Here is a 20,530-nt window from a genome sequence, read left to right as displayed (position 1 = left end):
TAACAGCTTAGTTTGATTCTCTCTATCTGCTCACCCCCTTCGCTGTCTATGTAGCTTCTTTCCAACCCAAAATGTGTTTTTTATGCCTCTAGTGTCCACTGAACCATCAGTCATGCAATATTCTTCAGCCCAAATTTCATTACTACTGCTGTCACCCTCTTCCATCCAACTCTTAACAGCTTGATCTCAACTTCTTTTTTCTTTATTTTATTACTTATTGTATTTATTATAAAACTATACATATAAACTAAACCTACTTATCATTTATAATTTATTTATAATTTTATTGCTTATTCTATTCATTTATGAGACTATACTTATCACTTATTTTATTTATCTATAAAATTAAATTAAAATAACAGATATTTCTTTTTTATTCTCCCCTTAACAGCCAACCAGTTTGTATGGAGTTCACCCGAGCAACTGGTTCAATCAGTGAAACGTGGACTTTTTGTTGGCACCGTTAGGTTTCCAGTCCCCAATTTGTTGACACCGTTAGGTTACCCTTGTCTGGTTTTGTTTCACTGAGACACTGTTAATAACTACCTCATGTAACAAAACTTTGAAACAAATCACATAAAACAAACACACAGATACCAGATTATGATAAAACATTCAGGCCCCAAAATGTCTTTTTTTTCTTTGTAATGACCTTTAACCCAATAGAGGTCAGAACCAAACTATCAAATTTTAACAAAGCTTTGTTTTTTGTATAAGCCCACTTCTGTTGGCTGTGTTCCTCACTCTGTGCTGGCTGCATGCCTCACCCCCTCCTTTTGTGCTCTCTGTTTAGTCAGTCTCCCAATGATTTGTCAGTCTTTTTACAGTTACATTTTATTTAACACTTTACTGTATTTACAACACTTTATACAATGCTTTGTGCATTACTCTAAATAGATTATACTGTGTTTACTACAACTTACTTCTAAATATACTACAATGTATGTACAGCAACTTTATAGCTTACAGTTAGGTTTTTACAATTTTACACTTTTGATCGATCTGTTAACTGTTTTGACTTGTTTTTTGTCTTTTTTACTTTTTCTTTATCTCTTTGGTTGCAACATTTTAAGCGTTCTGCCCGTTCAGTCCCGTTCTGTCTACGGTGACTCCCCCTCCTTCTTGGCTGGGAGGTCACTTTCCTCAAAACGGCGGTATCCACAGAAGCTTTTTACTTTAGGCCTTTTCTTAATCTCTATTCCCTAAGCTCTCCGTCTAAGCTGTCCCAACGGTTGACTCACACACACCTGCCCCTACAGGCTTAAAGGTGTGCGTGGCAAGTCGCTAGCGGTATCCACGGATTCGCTTTTGAGTACCTCTGACTCTCTTATTTTTGCATTCCGCCCGAGCAGCCTATTGGTTGGCTCAACGCCCCTGCCTTCACAGATTTAAAGGATGCGTTTGTCAAGTCAATAGCGGTAACCACGGATATGCTTTTGAGTATCTCTGACTCTTTTCTTCTCTTATTGTGCACTTTTGTCTCTTTAAATACTTTAAATACTCTTAATACTTTAAATACTTTACTCTTACTACCTTCCTCACTACATTTGTTACCGTACATTCAGCACACACACGTTCACTCTTTCTTTTGCCTGCTTGGTTTCTCTAGCTCACTCCCCACATTCCACACACACATACACACACTCACTCACTCACTCACTCACTCACCATGTTTATCTCTCTAACTTACACACACACACACACACTGTGTTGCATTAGATTCAGTTGTCTCCAGCAATATATCAGCTATGTTCCAATGTTGCGTTATTAGTTAGTAATTTTTACATCACATTTTAGGTTCTTTAGGAGAGGAATTTGTCAAATACCTCCGACCTGGGCGGCTCCCAACTGCACCTCAGACGCACCCGGTTTAGGCAGAAAAAAGGCTCTGCTTACCTTATCTGGTGGCCACCTGTACGTCTGATGTGCAGCCAAGCGCCCCCGATCTCAGGATCCGACCTCCTCGTCCTCCTGGCTGGCTCGCCAAATAATGTAGAAGCAAAAAAGTCAAGGTCCCGAGCCGGGCCAGTTAGCTCGCGACCTCGCTCCTTTCCTCTCAAACGGACTTTCTTTATCTTCCATTAGATATCAAAAACTCAAATACTCAAAGGTCAAAAAAAATCACTGGAGACACGTAGAATCAGATGCAACTGAGTTTAATGTGCTCGCAGGCAACAAACACATCACAACCCAAATGAGCCAAGCTCCGGAGCAAGGCTGAAATTTCTTTGTTTGCGCTCGCTCTTTTATCGTAGAATTTCTGCTGAGTCATCTCTTTCCCTTAATCCTTCTCACTTGGCTCTGATCGTAACATATCCCACCTCTGCTGAGTCACTTTTTCTCCACCATAATGGTATCATATTTCTGCTGAGTAATGTTTTTCCTAGATCTAAGACCGCCTCCTCTTACTAGGGTCATTCTCAGGACAAGCTGTAATTCCCCTAATTTTCCACTAGTGGTTTCTGAACCCATCCTCATGCTATTTTTAGAAATGATTCACAGTGAGTCCTAGGTACTTCTCCACCACAATGCTTAAGTGCTCAATGAGTGTGTGTGTGTGTCATAAGAATACATGAAATATTAAACCAGTGTGTAATTTGTCAGTTGCACAGATTATATTGCTTCAACACATATCTTTTAAAGGTCAGCTAAAAGGTACAGTATATGTCTTCAGTAAATCAGTACATTACACTACACAGTTCATTTAAAATATGCAGATACAGCACACAAAACTGACAGTATGACCAGGACATAAACACACCAAAAGATTAAAACTGATTCTTTAAGAGGTGAACAAAGCAATTTCCTGGCTGGACTTCTTGTATATGTTCTTTGTTCCACATTATCACTGAATGTGGCATCTGTTTTTCTTTTCAGCCTGTTTACGCTTTGTTTCTTCAAGTTCTTGTTTCAGTTTTTTGATTTCTATCTGCAATTGGAAGAGATTTTGCTCATCAGCTTGTTTAGCTCTTTGTTCCATTTCAGAAAGTCGTGCTTCCAGTTTTGTTTCCAGCTGTTGCATTTCTTTTTGTTGTCTCTCGGTGATACTCTGTGACTGTCTCTGTTCCTTTTTCATCACTTGCTCTACTTCCTTTTGAATTGTTTCCCTTGCCCACTGGAACATCTCAGTGGTGTAACAACCACCATTTTTCTTCACAATGGTGTCGATCTTAGTCAGTAGTTCCGTGACTTGTGTGTTGTCTGTGTCATCTTTGTTATTGAAGACCTGGTATCTTCCTCCACAGTCACTGATGAGTTTTTTTACAAAGTCATCACAGTCTTCAATGTAACTCTCAAATGACATATCTTCCAGTTCTTCTCCTCTGGTGAAGATAATGATGATGAAATCTCTAGACTTCTCGCCAAAAACCCTTTTGATCAGTTCCACAGAGTCTTTCTCGTCTTGTGTAATGTTCCCAAGCTGCAGCACCAGTAGGAACACATGAGGTCCAGGAGACAACATGCTGATGCATTTTACAAGCTCCTGTTGAATTTCATCATCAGACAGAGTCGTATCAAACAGGCCGGGGGTGTTGATCACAACAGCAGGCCGTCCATCAATCTCTCCTGAAGCTTTCTTACAAGACTTGTTTGCTGGTTTTGGGGCGATTCTGGGTTTGAAATGCTTTTTGCCCAAAATAGTATTTGCTGTTGCACTCTTTCCACTGCCAGTCTTTCCAATCAGCACCATCCTGAGACACTCTCTGCTCTGAGTTTCATCATCACCTCCCATCGCACTTCTCTGTTTCACATCCTGCAGTTCAGCTTTAAGTCTTGAAACATTCTCCATCTGAGCCTTGGTGAACGTGTCCTTTGTGAAGCATGTGGATCCTTCAGCCATCAACTTTTCCACAGCATCCAACAGCTCTGGGATCTGCTGCTGGTCCTTGATGTTGAGAACAACATATCTTCCTCCACAGCTCTGACTGAGCTCCTGGATGTCTCTGTTCTTCTTTATAAAGTTAATGGCTGGAGCTGTAGGATCTGACTCCACAGTGAACAGGATCAAGGTGAAGTCATTGACTCCAGAGCTGAATGTGTCCCTGATGGTCTCTAACTCTTTCTTGTCTTCATCAGTGAGGGGACGCACAGGTAGGACCAGGATGAAGGCATGGGCGCCCTCAGGATCACAGAGGGAGATACACCTGAATGATTCCTCCATCACTGCCCCCTGAGGTTTTCCATACAAGGCAGGCAGCTCCACCAGGGAAACCCAACGTCCACACACCTCTCCCTGATGTTTAACACACTCTGATGAGCTGGAGACTGAATGAAGCTCTGTGTGACCTAAAATGGCCTTGGCTGCTGAAGTCTTCCCTGCTCCTCTCCTCCCACACAGGACCAGGTTTAAAGCTGCTCTGATGGGTTCAGACTTTGGTCTGATGGGCTCTTCAGTGAAGGTGAGGAAGGTTCCTTTGTTTTCACACACAATGTTCTCAATCTTCTCCATTAACAGTCTGTGGTTATCTTCTAACATGTTGTAGTGTCTTCCTCCACAGTCTTTAAGGAGCTGCCTGACAGTGAAACTTGTTTCATTGCCTTCCTGTGTGCTGATGACCATTGAGTGTTTAAAAGCATCTTGACCAAACAGACTCAGGGTTGAATTCAGTGTTTGTCTGTTCTCCTCACTGAAGGTGGAAGGCTTCACCAACAATAGGGTCACATTTGGTCCAGGGGGACACTGAGACACACATTCCTTCATCCAGCGCTTCACTTTCTCTTCAGACAGACTGAAGATGTCTGGAGTTTTCACTAATGTTAGTGGTTTATTTCTCCACTCTCCATGATCAACCTCACATCGTTTGCTTTTTGAGTCTCTCTGAGATGTAAAAGCTGATTTCTTCATGATGAAGTCAGACAGAGCTGTCTTGTCATCACTTTGTCCGAAAAGAACAACTCTGAGTCCATCTGCTGAGAAACAACAAAAACAAAACAAATATTATTTCAAATTCAACATCTTTTTACTGAAATATAACATTGATACAGACACACACACACACACACTCACATATACATATATATATATATATATATATATATATATATATATATATATATATATATATATATATATACTGACTCTCTGACCTCAGTGTCACCTGCATCCTCTCTTACTACCTCCTCCTCCTCAGTGGCAGTGTTACTGATATCCTGCGAACTGTGGTTTTCTACCAGCCGCTGGACTTCATCCGACTGACTCGACTGACTTCTTAGGAAGTATTGATCAATGCGGTTACGCTGCCCTTTCTTTGCCACACACTTCTTCTTTCCCTGATGAGTTCTGAGGCCTTTCACTGATGTTACTTTCTGCCAGCCGCAAGGACAAACCTGAAGCATCTTGATATAATATAATATACATTTTCTAGTTAAAAAGTATACTTTGCATTTCATCAAACTGATTTCTTGCACCTACCAGCAGCTCCTGCAGGACCCATCTGTGCACTGACTGCTTCTCCATGTTTCAGGCTTTGAGTTAAAGCTGTTGCTGCCTCCCTCAGTGAGTCACAGCTCACAGACTTTCCTTTGTTCTCTTTAGCAGTTTGTCCAAGACGTGTTAACAGCTCTGGAAGGTTCTTCTGTGTTAAAGACCCAAATCTGCATCTTCTGATCATGTCCTGTAGGGCAGGATGGTTTGTGACATCTTCTGTGAAACCTGAACTCTTCTCTCTGGGTGTTGATATCAGTATCATTGAATGATCAAATGATTGATCACTGAAGCATTTCAGGACTCTGCAGAGTCTCAGTTTGTGTTCCTCAGTGAAGTCTTCAGGCTGTAGAACCAGCAGGAACACATGAGGTCCAGGAGCAGAGAGTCTCACACACTTTTCTACATGTTCTGACAGTTTGTCTTCAGAGATGTTGAGATGCAGCAGATCTGGAGTGTTGATGACAGCTATTTTTTGGACCCCTATTTTTCTTGCCCCTCTCAGACAGCAGTCTGGTTCTTCCTCAGTGTTGAACTTAGTCTCTCCTAGTATGAAGTTCCCCACTGAACTCCTCTGAGACCAGCTGTTCCCCAGCAGAACAACCCTCAGCTCACACACTGAAATCAAAGGGTAAATATATTTTGACTTATTGTAACAAAGCAGATAATCTCTAACCCACTGTGCAATAGATATAGAACATTTTAACATGTTGGTATATTGGAGAAAAAGATCAGTGCTGATATTGTTCTGAAACCTCAACTCTGATCATGCAACTATTCAAATAGAATAAAATGTAACTGACTCATGTCCACTGAGCAATGAGCACCTTTCAAACACATAAAGTGAATGAATTACCTATTTTAATCCTACTATATCTAATCATCTAGAAAATATTGGAAATGTAAATGTAACACCAAGCAGTTAGGCTTCATTTCAATTTATTTCAACTCACTGGCGGGTGGCAGAAACACCAGGCTGTTGTTACGCTTCAGAGGATCCAGATCACATTGTTCTGTAAAAAAATGCAGAAAAGCAAAATACAAGTCTGGTATTCATTGATTTTATACACCAACAATACAATCAGTAAGATAAAAGACATTTACATTTCACCTAAATAAAAACTGGCTTTATTTCTGTCAATGCAGACTCACGCATAGAACAGATCCTTCCCTCTGGTAAGGATGATAATCTACTGTGAGACCACTTGTATATGACAAATGCATGGTCCCATCTTGGTCCTCTTGGTACAGCCCAAGCTGCAGCACTCAATCCCTCTCACTCTAACTTGTGAGTTAAGTAAGCAGGTACAGGCATACACACTATAACTGTCCTGTACCTGACATTATACACAATTAACAGTTTCCATTAGCCTTCTAAAGGGATGGGAACACAAACCTCTATGACTTATTATCAAACTGGTGTGATAAAGAACTCTTAACTTGTTAAGGACTGTTACCTGCCCACATAAGGACCTCACACCTACAGGGCTCCACAAATGTAATAGACACAAGCTATAGACAGTTTACTTTTTTTGTGGAAAAAGTACATTTTCCTGCTGCTGATAATATTCATATACAAGTCAGCTCATAACTAATGTGTCTATGGCACCATTTCCCAAACGTCCCCTGAAGTACCCCATGTGCTCCATGTTTTAAATCTCTGCCTGCTCTAACACAGCTGATTTAGATGATAACCTTGTCATCAAGCAGCTTCAGGACTTCATAACAAGCTGATCATTTCTTCAGCTGTGTTGGAGCAGGGAGAGATCTGAAACATGGAGGACATGGGATACTACAGGAGAGGTTTGGGAAATGCTGGTCTATAGGATAAAATGAAAACAGCAGTACATCTTCTCTTGGTTACACATATTTAGCATGACTTAGTCATCAACAAATCAGACTCAGTCTGTAACAGCTCCCCTCAGCCATCGACTAATAATGCATTTAGGAATACATATGCATTATGCCATTAATGACAGACATAGTTATTTTAATAAACCTACCTCAGTACTGCAGGGCAGTTGTACTGAAACAACTTATTGAAATAAAGCATCTCATCATATTTACACATATTGTCATGATACAAACTGTGATTAGACTCACCAGACACTGTTGATGACTCTGCTTGAGCCTCACTGTGCTGGAAACCTTTGACAGAGATATCCACCTGGAAGAGCCCCACTGAGGCTTAAGAAAGAAAAGGAAGAATTAGTTAACTTAAACTACTTTAACTTAAATTTGTTTATACAAATATCTGATTGACACACAGTCGCAATATTTAAACTTCCTTCACTGATTTAAATGGGTGGACAAAATATTAGAGAACACCTCTCAGTTAACACAATAAAACTACAGCCTCTAAAACAACAAGAGATGAATCAAACCCTCTCTAAAACAGGTTTAACAGAAACTGAACATTGTAATCTTAATGAAGGAAGTATCTAAAGTATTAGTTTGAGCTGGGTGGACCTAATAAAAAAAATAAATAAAAAAACAGTAGGTGAATGCATGTCATGTTCATTAATAACTTTTGAGTTATTGGCTTGACTTGAAAAATGATGAGGGACCCTGATATCTCATATGTACCTGCAGAAAATGTGTGTGTATGGTCACTAATTTGAATGAAGCTGTGTTTGCTGTAAAGTCAGTGCCTTCCAAACAAACTTCATCCGCAGCCGTGACATTAATCTGTGGGGGTTGTAAACTTGTTATTACTGGTGCTGTTATCTTTATTATTTTATGGGATTTTTATTTCCTTGTTCATCTTTCATCTGGACTTTAGACTCTGATTTATCTTAACCCTCTGGTCCCCCTTATAAAAAAAATCACACCTGTCCCCTTCATGACATTTTTTGTCCGTGTTGAAAAACAACCATAAAAATATTAAATATTAATATTTTTTCAACTTTTTTTTGCTTAAATCTTTTAACCAATATTTTTTAGTATCTACACAGCCACAGCCCCCAGACATCCATATCAACACTAACTTAGCATTGATTTAAATTTTTTTTTTTTTTTTTTGCAACAATGGCTCACAAACCTCAACAATGAAAAAATAGGAGAAAATTACAGGCAATTTTACTGCTTATTATTTAGTATGTGTTTGCTCTGCTGGGGAAGCAGGAGAAAATGTATGTAATGTAAAAACTTCCATTTTGATCCCCTAACTCTGGAATGCATGACTAATATCATCAAATTCATGTTTCTAAGTTGCCATGAGGATGTGATGAACAAATACGGAATTTATATTTTCACATAAGGATTTGACATTGTGTATTTTGAGTCCAAGTACACATACATACACACACACACACACACACACACACACACACACACACACTAATATTGCAATATTCTTATACAGACCACACTGTCACATCCTTATGAGCACAGCAAGACCATTTTCTGATCTACTCTGCATTTGCCCTCCCTGTTAGGGGCCTATAGTGCTTCAAGTGGCCAAACCAGGAATTGCATTGAAAAGACAGCAGGGCCCCAAAAATGGAAATTGGCACCATCTGTTAGTTGTTTTTTTTTACTATTCTTCGGTCTCTCTAACTAACCTGACTGCCAGAGATATAAAAAAACTCATGTTTTTTTAATGTAAATTGAAGGGGAATCAAAAAATGTTGTTTTAATGTGTTTCAATGGGGACGTTTTTCGTCCGAGAAGCGAGGTGTCGTAAAAGGTTGCCATTTGTGTATTTTAGGCCTGATTTAGCAGCGGCTTTAAAATTTCAAAAATATCACCAAAAATAAGTTTTCTGACCAAATGTGATGCTATATGCATGAACACAGCCAAAGTTATCAAAAAATAAGAACTGAAAAATGACTGAAAAAGACATTTTCCGTCCAAGCGGGACCAGAGGGTGGACTGCTGTACAGCTTAATAAAGGAATCAATAACTTTGCTTACATCAAGAAAGATTAGACACCAGATTTCTCAAATTTCAAATTACTGGAAAGCCTCACAATTATCCCCTCTTCTTCCCCAGCACTACCACCACCACAATAATTACAGAGGACCATCCTCTTCTGTGGTATGTTTCATAAATACATGTTCAAAACTCAAACTCAGACAGCTGTTACTTACTGCTGGTGGCTGTTGCTGATATTTTGGGTGGTGTGTCTGCCATCGTGTTTTGTCAAAGTTTATCATGAATCTTCAGTATATTCCCTTCAGCTTAATGTGTGTAGTCACTTTAAGCAATTACTCTGGTCCATTTGATCTCCAGGCCCAAACAGTCGATACACACCTGAGGATTATATATAACAAGCTTCAGTTTTATAATGTACTTACTTGTTTATATATTTAGATTCATATTTCAGTTGAGTTCACTCACCTGGTGACATTCTTGGTGCGTCAGTCTTCGTCCAAGTACGAAATATGAAATTACAACTTCACCCTAACGGCCGACTCACCTGGGACAACCTCTTTTTTTTTTTAGCAGAGTGGGTGGGACACTGCGCAGACATGAGATCAATCAAACAGCTGAGTTAATGCTTAACATGCCTTAAAGTTATACACCAGCACTGGGAAGCCTTAAAGAATGCTTTATCATCTCTTATCTCTGTGCACAACTGAGGAAATAACTGTGACAGTTTATTACAGCTAGAATGAGCTGTATGCAGCGGCTTATTATGAACTGGAGTTCATTGAAATACTATTTTAAAATATCACGATTTCAAACACAAACATTGTCTGTTGAAGCTTTTAATTCCCATAATACAAGGTGTTACATGTGGGTTTTGTGACTTCTAATTCTATATACCTGCAGTTAGCCAAGAAGATATTACCTGACAAGTTACGTTAATGCCAGCAGTAGTAGTATTTAACCTATGAAGTGACGATCATCAAATGCAACAAAAGCGATAGCTGGGACTGTGTACTAGTTATCGTTCAAGCAATCCTTTCTCATGTATAAACATTTTTTGTTGATTCTAGTCAGCTGTGTACATAAGGATTGCTAACCACGATTAAAACCAGCTAGTTACATCAACCCACCTGATCTGAAGTGATGGGCAGACCCTGTGAAGATTTGGTTGCAAGTTTATTTGCTGTTACATGTTCTTCTCCATGGTGCTGTACAAGACTGATCTTTAAAGCCGATTTAAAGATCTACAGTTTTTCCCAACATCTGATACATTAAAATGACCACAGTGGAATACATATCTACAGAATGGTTGTGACAATGTAAGACTCAATTAAATTTCGACATATAAAAAATACATTTCAGCAAATAAAATAAAAGCTAAATATGAGTTTGTCATTCAGTGTGGACTCAAACTTGCAGCAGAGGTTTTTTTTATTTATAAATAAATGTATCCTATGAGTTTATGGATCCTTTTTGACAGTCTATGTCTTCTCCAGCCACCCTAATAACATACATGTGGAAAATAACAGCCATTTCATAAGTCACTATTAAATCATTCATTTCAGTCATTTTAGGTAATGCCCTGATAGATTTCATTTATATCACTCTCATTAAAAAATATAAGGTTTCAATATCAGTGACACAACTTGACTGTGCAAAAGGCTCTCCCTCTCCTACCCCTGCTCGCCCGTTGCACACAGCTCATTTTGCACATGGCGGCCCTCTGCACACTATTCGTGTGGGCTTTGTGAAGAGCAGCAGATGGACTGAAACAGTTTTAGTTAGGTTTTTCAGTTTGTGTGTAAGTATTTATTTGTTTATAGTTTGTTTACAGTTACTGTTAAACCTGAAAGTCCCCCAGTTGCGATTTTGCAAGCACAGTGTGAAACAATACACTGATCACGAAGAATATAGTGATGTTGCACATCAAATTTAACAGCAGAACCTGGACTACACAGCTGTACAAACCCTTTCTGGGGGAAGCATAACAATGACCACTCACAGCAGCCGACATCTCCCCACAACGCGTTCTGCTGACTCTGATTTGCTTACAGTGCTGTCAATCTCGTTTTGGTGGCATTCTATTAGCTCTAACGAATCAAACGAGGTGTCAATCACTAATATCGGCCAAGCCTTCGCGGAGATACGGGCCTCCAAAGCTCAGAATAGAAACTCAGGTTCAAATGTAGTAGGTGCATATTGGTCAGTTTGTATGGGGTGCCGTTTGTAAAGTGTCTCACGCTGAAAATAACATCAACATTTTGCCACATTTAGCTTCAAACAATGTTTAAAAAAGTATTGTGAATTTTTTAACGTCTAAGTTAACCAATATTGCTGTAAATGTGGTAAAAGGTGACGTTAAAAAATTCACAATACTTTTTTAAACATTGTTTGAAGCTAAATGTGGCAAAATGTTGATGTTATTTTCAGCGTGAGACACTTTACAAACGGCACCCCATAAGTTTGGAGTGGGAAATAAAGGGAAAAAAACGAAACAGACAGTTGTATGTGTATATCCTAAACATCAGTAGGGATTTACAGAAACAAAAAATGGAAGATATAGAATTGTACATGACAAAAATCACTTGCAAACGTGGTACAATTTTGGAGAGCTCGCCTGAATTTTCTGTACTAAAACCTCTCTAATATTGTTCTGCTTCGCTTTATCAGAATCAGCCTTTGCAGGGTTAATGTTCACATATTGTACTATGATGTGATCGAGGTTTAGAGCTGCTGCTGCATCATTCCAAACTGATACTCATCCTAAAAAGGCGAACCTCAAAATGTTTCATTTGTGCTGTGTGCCATCTTCATTTACTCCTCACATATAACACATACACTGATATTTACACACCTTAACAAATCTCACAAGTGTTCCCTTTACCATGACACCAAAAGTATTCAAATAGACCTTGTGGTTGCAGAGACTTATTCATTTCATTATGGATATGCAATTTTCGAGCAGAGGCCTATAAAATAGGCTTAGCTTTGAAAAGGTTACGATGTTTAGGCATTGTTAGCAATTTATACAGTGTTGTTGGAAGCCTAGCAGCTATTTATGTGATAATTTCCTACAAGCTTGCATTGAGTGATTATTTCCGTTATCTGTTCTGTTTATTTAGCCGGTCAAGTAGTATTTCTGTTGTAGATTACAGTTTAGTTCTGTAATCAAATGTCGCTTTCATTTTTAGAAGCACACTCCCATAAATAGAAATAGTGCCTGTGCATCTGTTGTATGCCTTGAGTTGTAATAAACCTCTAAAGGGACATTCCTGCTTCCCGTGTCCTGACTAGACACCCCATATCATTGATTACCTTTCCTGAACCACAGAGAGCTTTGATACAATGACTACACTTGTGTTTATACCATTTTTAAGGCTGTGTCGTTAAAACTAGAATCACCGCTCTGCGGTTGTATGAGATATCACTTTAAGGCCTGTTGCCAACACGGGGGCATAAAAATACAAAAAAAGAAAAGAAAAGAAAAGAAAATGGTCTGAAGGTCACTTGATAGCAGTGGAGATCAGAGTATAAAACAACAAATGGATAAGAGGTTTATTATATCAATAACAGGTCAAAGTCTGTGGATGGTTCTTTACAACTCTTAAAGGTTTTATATTCATCCTTTATTTTCAGATTACAAAATGGGACTTCGGTCATAAGAGGCAAGTGATATCAAAGTCATCTGATAGCAGTACAGGATCAGGTTTAATATCAGAGTACAATACAACCATTGATAGCAGGTTTATGATGTGAAGAACAGGACAAAGTCTCTGTCTCTGGTGGAAACTTGATAAACACATACATTTAATATTAAACTTTTGATTCCAGGGTTCAAAAACTCATCTACTAAACCCCTTAGACATAATGATACTGTCACGAGAGCTCTTAAATGAGGCCTTAAATAAAGCCTACAGCTTTAGGTAATCTCACTCTAGAAAGGCTTTTTTCCCCTGAAATTGAAATTTCCTCTTTGTTGCTGGTCTGAATTAGTTTGAACTTGTTCAATTTTAAGCGTGTAGTTGTAGTAACCTTAAGTAGCAATAACTTGAAGTCAATGTCCTGTTAAATTAAACAGTGTTTGTTGTTTTAAATAGGAAAGAAAATGGTTGAAATTGACCTGATTTATCTTCTTAAATGGGAACAATTGAAGAAAGTGTTTCTTTAAATTTAGATAGACATCATTATACACAGAATCGGACAGTATCTTATAGTGTATGTTGTATTTTATCCTTCAGTTTCAGTTCTTTGTTGCAGCTCTCTGATGTTTACACTCAGTTAAATATTCAACACTCAAGACGTGTTTTTAAAGGCTGCATAATTCCATCAAACAGAATCAGAGCACCATCACATGATTTTAAACACATTTCTGCATTGATTTCTATCTTTGGGAAATGTGTGATCTACATTAGAATTTGAAAAAGTTTTGTGGGTTGAACAATGTCTGAAAAAATGACATGGATTTTTTATGATGGGGTTGGGGTCACTGCTGGGTCAGCTAAAATTTAAATTATACTGCATCAACTTGGGAGGACATTTTAATGATTTCAACCTGCAATGATTTCTTACAGAAGATTGGAGGCTGTGAGAAACACAGCTGTCAACAAAACTATTTACTGATTTATGTGTCACTGAACAGTGACTAAAAATGGTTGTAAACAACCAGTGTTCAGAGGTTCAAAGTCTCCCTTTGCTGGTACAGTCAGATTCCTGAAATATGAAAACACAACTGTCAGGTTATCAAATCCACACTGTACTCCTGCATGAATGTGATTGGACGTTATGTGACTCAGAGCAATGAATGAACCAATGACTGTGAGGAATACTGCAAACAGCTGATTCCAATCAGGCTATACCAGCAACACCTCTGTGCTCTGTCTGAATTAACACTATGATTCATTTTGAGTGTTTAAACAGGAGTGAACATTGAAAACAAATGTAATATTTGTAATAACTGCTCCACATTTACACCTGACATTTGATCATAATCCAGTGATGTTGTGAGGTAATCATCCTGTGTCACTGTGCGTCCCCGTGGACTCATCAACTGTGAGTTTACTGTGTCCTTTCAGATTTGAATGTATACAGGACATCTGCTGTACACATAATGATGCAAGTATTATGTCAGAATCCCCATATGAGGTCGGCCTATTGTAAAGCCAGATGAAATTATATGCACACACACACACACACACACACACACACACACACACACGATCTCATATATATATCATATCTATATATCCATCTCTATCTATGTTTATATACATATAGCCTACACAGCGTGTGTGTGTATGTCCACAAAAGTTTCAGGGAGTGCTTGTGTGACAGGGACATATTTGAGATTGGGCAAGTGGGAGGGGTGTGCTTTACTGATTCTTGTTCAGAAATAAAAGTGGGGCCAGAAGAGCTCATACCAAAAAGAGCAATTTCCCCTATATGCAACTAGCAGCAGCGCACCACCCTTTATTCTCCTCTGCTCTCTGTATCACGCATGGCGGAGTTTCACTCTGATGCGCGCGCACACACACACACACACACACACACACACACACACACATGCACACACATGCACAGGTGAGCACACATGCACAGATGAGCACACTTCAGCATGGCTCAGGCCGCATTTTCCTGACCGAAGCCAACCTGAGTCCGAGACAATTATAACCGAGCACGGCACTAATGGAGCGGAGCCTGTGTTGCGTTCAGGCGTTGCATGGCTGGATTACCCAATGGGCTTTATGGGCACAGGCCCAGGGGCTCATGCGCAGACGGGGCCCAGCCAGAATGGGAGAAAACGACTGTCTAACGTTTTTTCCCCTAAATCCCTCCTCTTCAAATTTCAAATAAATGACACCATGTATAACCAATAAAAATCACGCTGATGGTTCTTACCTAAATAGAATGATTTAATTGGTCAAGTGCAAGTGTGGAAACCATGGTAACAGGCCGCTCTGCCCCTACGCGACTGTCCTCAGCGATAGCAGTGATAGAGAGTGAAAGATAGCGAAACAAGTGGTTGTACCAAACATAAGCGGAGAAAAGAAAAGGAGGAGAGGGAGGCAACTTTTTTAAAAACGTGTGCCTTCCATTCAAACTTTCTTCCTCACATGGAGCCAGGAGAATCAGGGTGAAGATGCTTTGGATTTGGAGAACACGGTGCAAGCTAAGCTAGCGAGGAAGATGCCAGAGGAAGCCCGCCACAACCTGTTGCTAGCTGCAGTCACAGCACCGGCAGCTCTCAGTGAATGTATGAAGTGTCGGACCCGGCGTTGTGGGGTGAAGTGAGTGAAAACGCGCAAGCTGTTCGTGATCGTGGACCTGCAGCCTTCCATACTTGCACGAGCAGATACCCAGCATCAACTCGTGATGGCAGCTTGGGCGGTAAAGTGCGCTCCTTCACTAAATGGAGAAAAAGTTTCCCATGACTGGATCACCTATTCACGTCTGACAGAACGTCTGCAGGATCACGATAAAAGCACAGAGCACTGTAGCTGCATGCTGGCGTAAAAAGTAAGAGAAAGAGGAGACAGACAGACAGACAGACAGTCAGACAGTAAGGAGACAGCTACAGGTGTTTCGTGTGTGTGAGTGCGTGTGTGCGTGCGTGCGTGCGTGCCTGTGTGTGTGTATGTGTGTGTGTGTATGTGTGTGTGTGTGTGAAGACAACCTATATTACCTTAATTTTCTATTTCTATTTAATATCAGAGTAAGGCTTTTAGTCAAGTTGACCAGTGCTGTTCTGTATACTTTTTTTATTAACGTTACCAGTAAATGAGAGTAAAGATAATAAAGAAGGAGGAGACAGAAAACAGAGACAGCCCTCAGAGAGCCAAAGACAGGACACAAAGAGCATCTGGAGACAGAGCAGAAAAGCCATATGTACAGGTATCTGTATGTGGGTTTGTGTGTGAATTATGGAAGATTCTGAATCCATAATCTGGATTTGTGGAGGTGAAGCAGTTTGTGTTTGCAAATGCTAATGAGTAACAATTAGCTGATTTCTTGATATTGTTTCTTGGCGAGGAAAGCGTTGTTGCAGTTATGTGTAAATCCTGTATGATGGAGGATATCTGCAGGTGTCGATTTTGTCTTTCTTTGTGGTCATATACAGTAGGCTGCACCCTGTCAGTGTAAATCCTGTATACATTACAGGTGTTTCCAACAAATAGCAGACCATAATACAAAACCCTGTTTGTGTGCGTGTGTGTGTGTGTGTGTGTGTGTGTGTATTTGGGGGGCCCTCCAAGAATTTGTGCCCAGGGGTCCCTGCCCTCTTAATCCGGGCCTGAGACGTTGTCACATAAATTACAATTCCAGCACTTCAATAGGCCATAGCACAACACAGCAGCATGTCAAGTGGGCCGAACCCAAGCAAAATACAGTCAAATACCGTGAAACTGGTATGATTTAATGGGGTTAATGGGGGTCCCTCCTACTGGAGGGATTTTGTCTAGTAGGAGCTGATAAGCGTTGCTGGTGAGAGGAACGTCTGGAGTACTTTGCTCAGCCTGCTGTCTCCATGACTTGGCCTCGGATAGGTGGATAAAATGGATGGATGGAGTGAAACTCTCCAGAAATGTAAAATCCTGTCTCAAAGTACTATTAACTGTTGAGTGGTTTTTTGGCATCTGTTGATCTTTCAACACAATCTGTTACTTCAACTGGATCTGGATTGTATTTCGTGTTATGTTGTTACGCACCACCCTTGGGTGGCCCTATGGGACGAACAAAACTGCACCACTGATCCCAGGGGCAGAAAAAAGAAAAAGGAAGAAAGAGGAAGAGGAGAAAAAACGACAAGATAAAGGTATGTTTGCATGTCTTGGTAATGTAACGTTTGGTGTCACGGAGATTTTGAAAAGTTTCCTCAAATTAGGAAAGTCCCTAATTATTGTTGATATTTTGTTCCAACTACGTTAGCCTATGATAGCAAATTAGCTAGCTAACATTAGTTCAAAACTAGAGACATTTCTCTTTTAACTGGAAGGTTAGATAGCTTACTATTCAAGCTAACGTTTTTGTGTTTGTGTAATACTTTGAATAAGTTGACTCTCCGTGTATATATTCTGGGTCGCTTTTTGGCATCAAAACAACGTTTTTAATAACAACATTTGATAGCAAATGTTTAATAACAACTAACATTAATTACAGACGCGGTGACGTTTGCTAGCAATATGTTTTTGCATTAATGAATTAACTTATAATCATGTCGCAACAAAGGACATGCCTTTCAGGGGCAGAAAAAAGAAAAAGGAAGAGAGGGGAAGAGGAGAAAAAACGACAAGATAAAGGTATATCTGCATGTCTTGGTAATGTAACATTTGGTGTCACGGAGATTTTGAAAAGGTTCCTCAAATTAGGAAAGTCCCTAATTATTGTTGATATTTTGTTCCAACTACGTTAGCCTATGATAGCAAATTAGCTAGCTAACGTTAGTTCAAAACTACAGACATTTCTCTTTTAACTGGAAGGTTAGATAGCTTACTATTCAAGCTAACGTTTTTGTGTTTGTGTAATACTTTGAATAAGTTGACTCTCCGTGTATATATTCTGGGTCGCTTTTTGGCATCAAAACAACGTTTTTAATAACAACGTTTGATAGCAAATGTTTAATAACAACTAACACTAATTACAGACACGGTGAAGTTTGCTAGCAATATGTTTTTGCATTAATGAATTAACTTCGTTAACTTATAGTTTGAGATATATTGTTTGCTGCAGAGCATAGTAATTTATTTGAGTAAATAAACATATTCCTTTTACATCAACTCCCTATTATACTCATAAGTTATATGAAACTTCCGCAGGAGCACTGTTAAAGTATTTTGGAGGAGGCACTGACTCAGCCCAGGGGCAGTCCACCTCCTCAGGCTCAGCCAAGGCTAATGAATCAGGTGAGGGAAAAACTGTCACCATATATATTTAACTTCTGGTCAAATTATCTCATTAAGATATACTAATATGACAAGACATAATCATATGACAAGGGACATGTTTTTCATCTTAGGTCCATCTCCATCCTCTGTGCCCACTGTCCCCTCTGTCTGCTGCAACCTCAGCTCTACCTGGTAAGTTAACAACAAAACAGCCTTTGTAATTGCTCAGTGTACTGCAGAACATTCTGAGATGAATCATTTTTAATGTAAGATATAATCATATGAAAAGGGACATGTTTTTAGACAAATGCATATTATTTCAAAACTTCTCAAGCAATGTTCAGTTGTTCCACTGGCAGATTGTTTTCTCATTACAAGCTATAACTGTACTATTTTACTTAGAAAATAAGCAGCATAATTTTCAAGTGTAATATGACATCGAACATGACTAGCTTTTGTTGTTGTTTTTCATCTTAGATCCATCTAATTTTTCAGATGGGTAAAACATGTTGTCTTCTTCCACGGCCTTAATCACTGTGGATTACAATCTAACTACAACAAAAAGTTCTCACATCTAGTTTTACAAGTGATGACAGAGTAGAACATGAAATAACTTACAGTAGGTGTGTGAATGATCAATAATCAGTATTATTGGCAGTAATAGAGGGCCCCAAAATCAAATTTTGCTTAGGGCCCCATGGAGGCTTGGGCTGGCCCTGCACATGTAGCCTTGTGCGTCTTCTGTCTAGGGGTGCACAATCTGCAAAAAAAATCATATTGCCATTATTTTGACGTTGATTTGCAAGTGTGATATAAGTTGCAATTTTCAAGAGTGGTCATTTTTGCTGTACATGAATATGATTTGTAGACGGGACATCTCTTTAGCTCCACAATGCTTCATTTATAATGGTGTGTTGTGACACATTTTACCTTATCAAAAAATTGCAGCTCCTGAAATTTTATAATGCACTTGGCCATATTGCAATTTGGAAAATATTTTTTGATTAACTGTGCAATCCTGCTGGAGTCAAACATTGAGCATTGAGACACTAATTGACAAAGACTTCTTGATCATACTGCAGCTTTGATTGTACCCCATTTATTTATCACTTGGTACAAAACCATCTGCTGAATAAGTCAGTGTGAGTCTCTGTGCAAACACCATGTAAAATGAAACATCCATTGTACCTGGGAACTATACATTCTTATCATTATTATTATTGTTGTTGTTTAAAATACGTAATTTTTTTGTATTATTTTAGTAAAAGGAAAATTAAAAACAGAATGCTGTGATGCTATGTTAATGCAGAATTATTTAACAATCCACTGACCCCTCGCCAGGGCTGCCCCTGACCAAATTGGGGCCCTAAGCAAAATTTTATTTGGAGGCCCCCATCCCAAATGTATCATAGGTACAAAATGACCGTACAACAACTTGCCATTTAACTTGACAACCTTTATTGGCAATAACAAATGTACTGTAGATACAGTTGTTTGGCTGTATGAGTCAAATAAAATAAAAAATTCAACCTGAAATAAATAAATAAATAAATATTAAATAAAAATAACTTCAAACTGAAATAAATAAATAAACAAATCTGAGTCACAAATAGCCATCAATTACTCATCAAAAGAAAGTAACTTCCACCACCTCAATCCCCCACCCTTGATTAAACACTGAAAATAAAATAAAAGAGGGAGACAGGTTTTTCCTATTTAATCTTATTTTGTTATATTTCCCCCTCTCCCCTCTCTGGAGGCGTCCGATCTCCCTCAACCCTCCGCCTCTCCCACCTTAATTAAACACTGAAAACAGAAATAAAATACATTCTTTTCTATTTTCATCTTATTTAGCTATATTTCTCCCTCTCCCCTCTCTGGGAGCATCCGACCTCCCAGCCCCGCACATACCCCTGAGGCTCGGGTCTCCCCCTCCGTGGAGCCCGCCCGTCCTCCCGTCCCCGCACATACTCCTGAGGCTCTTTTGGGCGGCATGTCGACAACTCTTCACCTGCTGCAGCTCTGCAAGTGCCTGCCAGCGCACCCCTCTTATTGTTCAGATGTCGAGTGCTGTCAATCATTGCAGCGACACATGGGCGGTCAGGTCTCTTCTCTCCTTCGTCAAGCTGATTCTATGCGTGCCTCACGGTAGCGCATGTGCGCATCCATTGCGCATATGCGCAAATGCATCCCCTTGCGCAAAATGTGGCCCCCCATGGAAGATGAGGCCCTACGCACAGCGCGTGTTCTGCGTTTAGGGAGGGGCGGCCCTGCCCCTCGCTAAGTTTTGATCATTGTTATAGTCATTACAAAGCAAAAGCAGCATGTGTATACATTCAGTAGGCTATATCTT

At 39.5% G+C, this 20,530-nt stretch overlaps 2 protein-coding genes across 3 annotated transcripts in view; one reads left to right on the top strand and one right to left on the bottom strand.

Annotated features, from left to right (window-relative positions):
- The window catches only part of LOC117252557 (uncharacterized), a 63,970-nt gene that overhangs the window by 19,354 nt on the left and 24,086 nt on the right, over positions 1-20,530 (top strand). The window lies entirely within an intron of this gene.
- Positions 2,141-9,902, bottom strand: LOC117250607 (GTPase IMAP family member 8-like). 2 transcript variants are annotated; one of them, XM_078171039.1, is made up of 6 exons: positions 9,767-9,902; positions 9,517-9,679; positions 7,529-7,612; positions 6,379-6,438; positions 5,414-6,043; positions 2,141-4,911 (listed from the first exon to the last, which is right to left on the bottom strand). In XM_078171039.1, exons 2-6 carry the CDS (start codon positions 9,557-9,559, stop codon positions 2,846-2,848), a joined length of 2,883 nt encoding a protein of 960 aa, XP_078027165.1. In that variant the 5' UTR covers positions 9,560-9,679; positions 9,767-9,902; the 3' UTR covers positions 2,141-2,845. The 2 variants fall into 2 exon arrangements, with proteins under 2 accessions (XP_078027165.1, XP_078027166.1); XM_078171040.1 differs by having other exon boundaries at positions 2,141-4,908.

The sequence above is a fragment of the Epinephelus lanceolatus genome, chromosome 9 (assembly GCF_041903045.1).
Source record: "Epinephelus lanceolatus isolate andai-2023 chromosome 9, ASM4190304v1, whole genome shotgun sequence".
NCBI lineage: Eukaryota > Metazoa > Chordata > Actinopteri > Perciformes > Serranidae > Epinephelus > Epinephelus lanceolatus.
This window is presented reverse-complemented; position numbering and strand designations above follow the sequence as displayed.

Coding starts and splice junctions, on each gene's coding strand:
- LOC117250607 (XM_078171039.1), bottom strand. CDS start 9,559: ATGGCAGACACACCACCCAAAATATCAGCAACAGCCACCAGCA. Junction 6,439..7,528: donor AGAGTCATCAACAGTGTCTG/GTGAGTCTAATC, acceptor ATTTTTTTACAG/AACAATGTGATCTGGATCCT. Junction 4,912..5,413: donor GGGTCCTGCAGGAGCTGCTG/GTAGGTGCAAGA, acceptor GTTGTTTCTCAG/CAGATGGACTCAGAGTTGTT.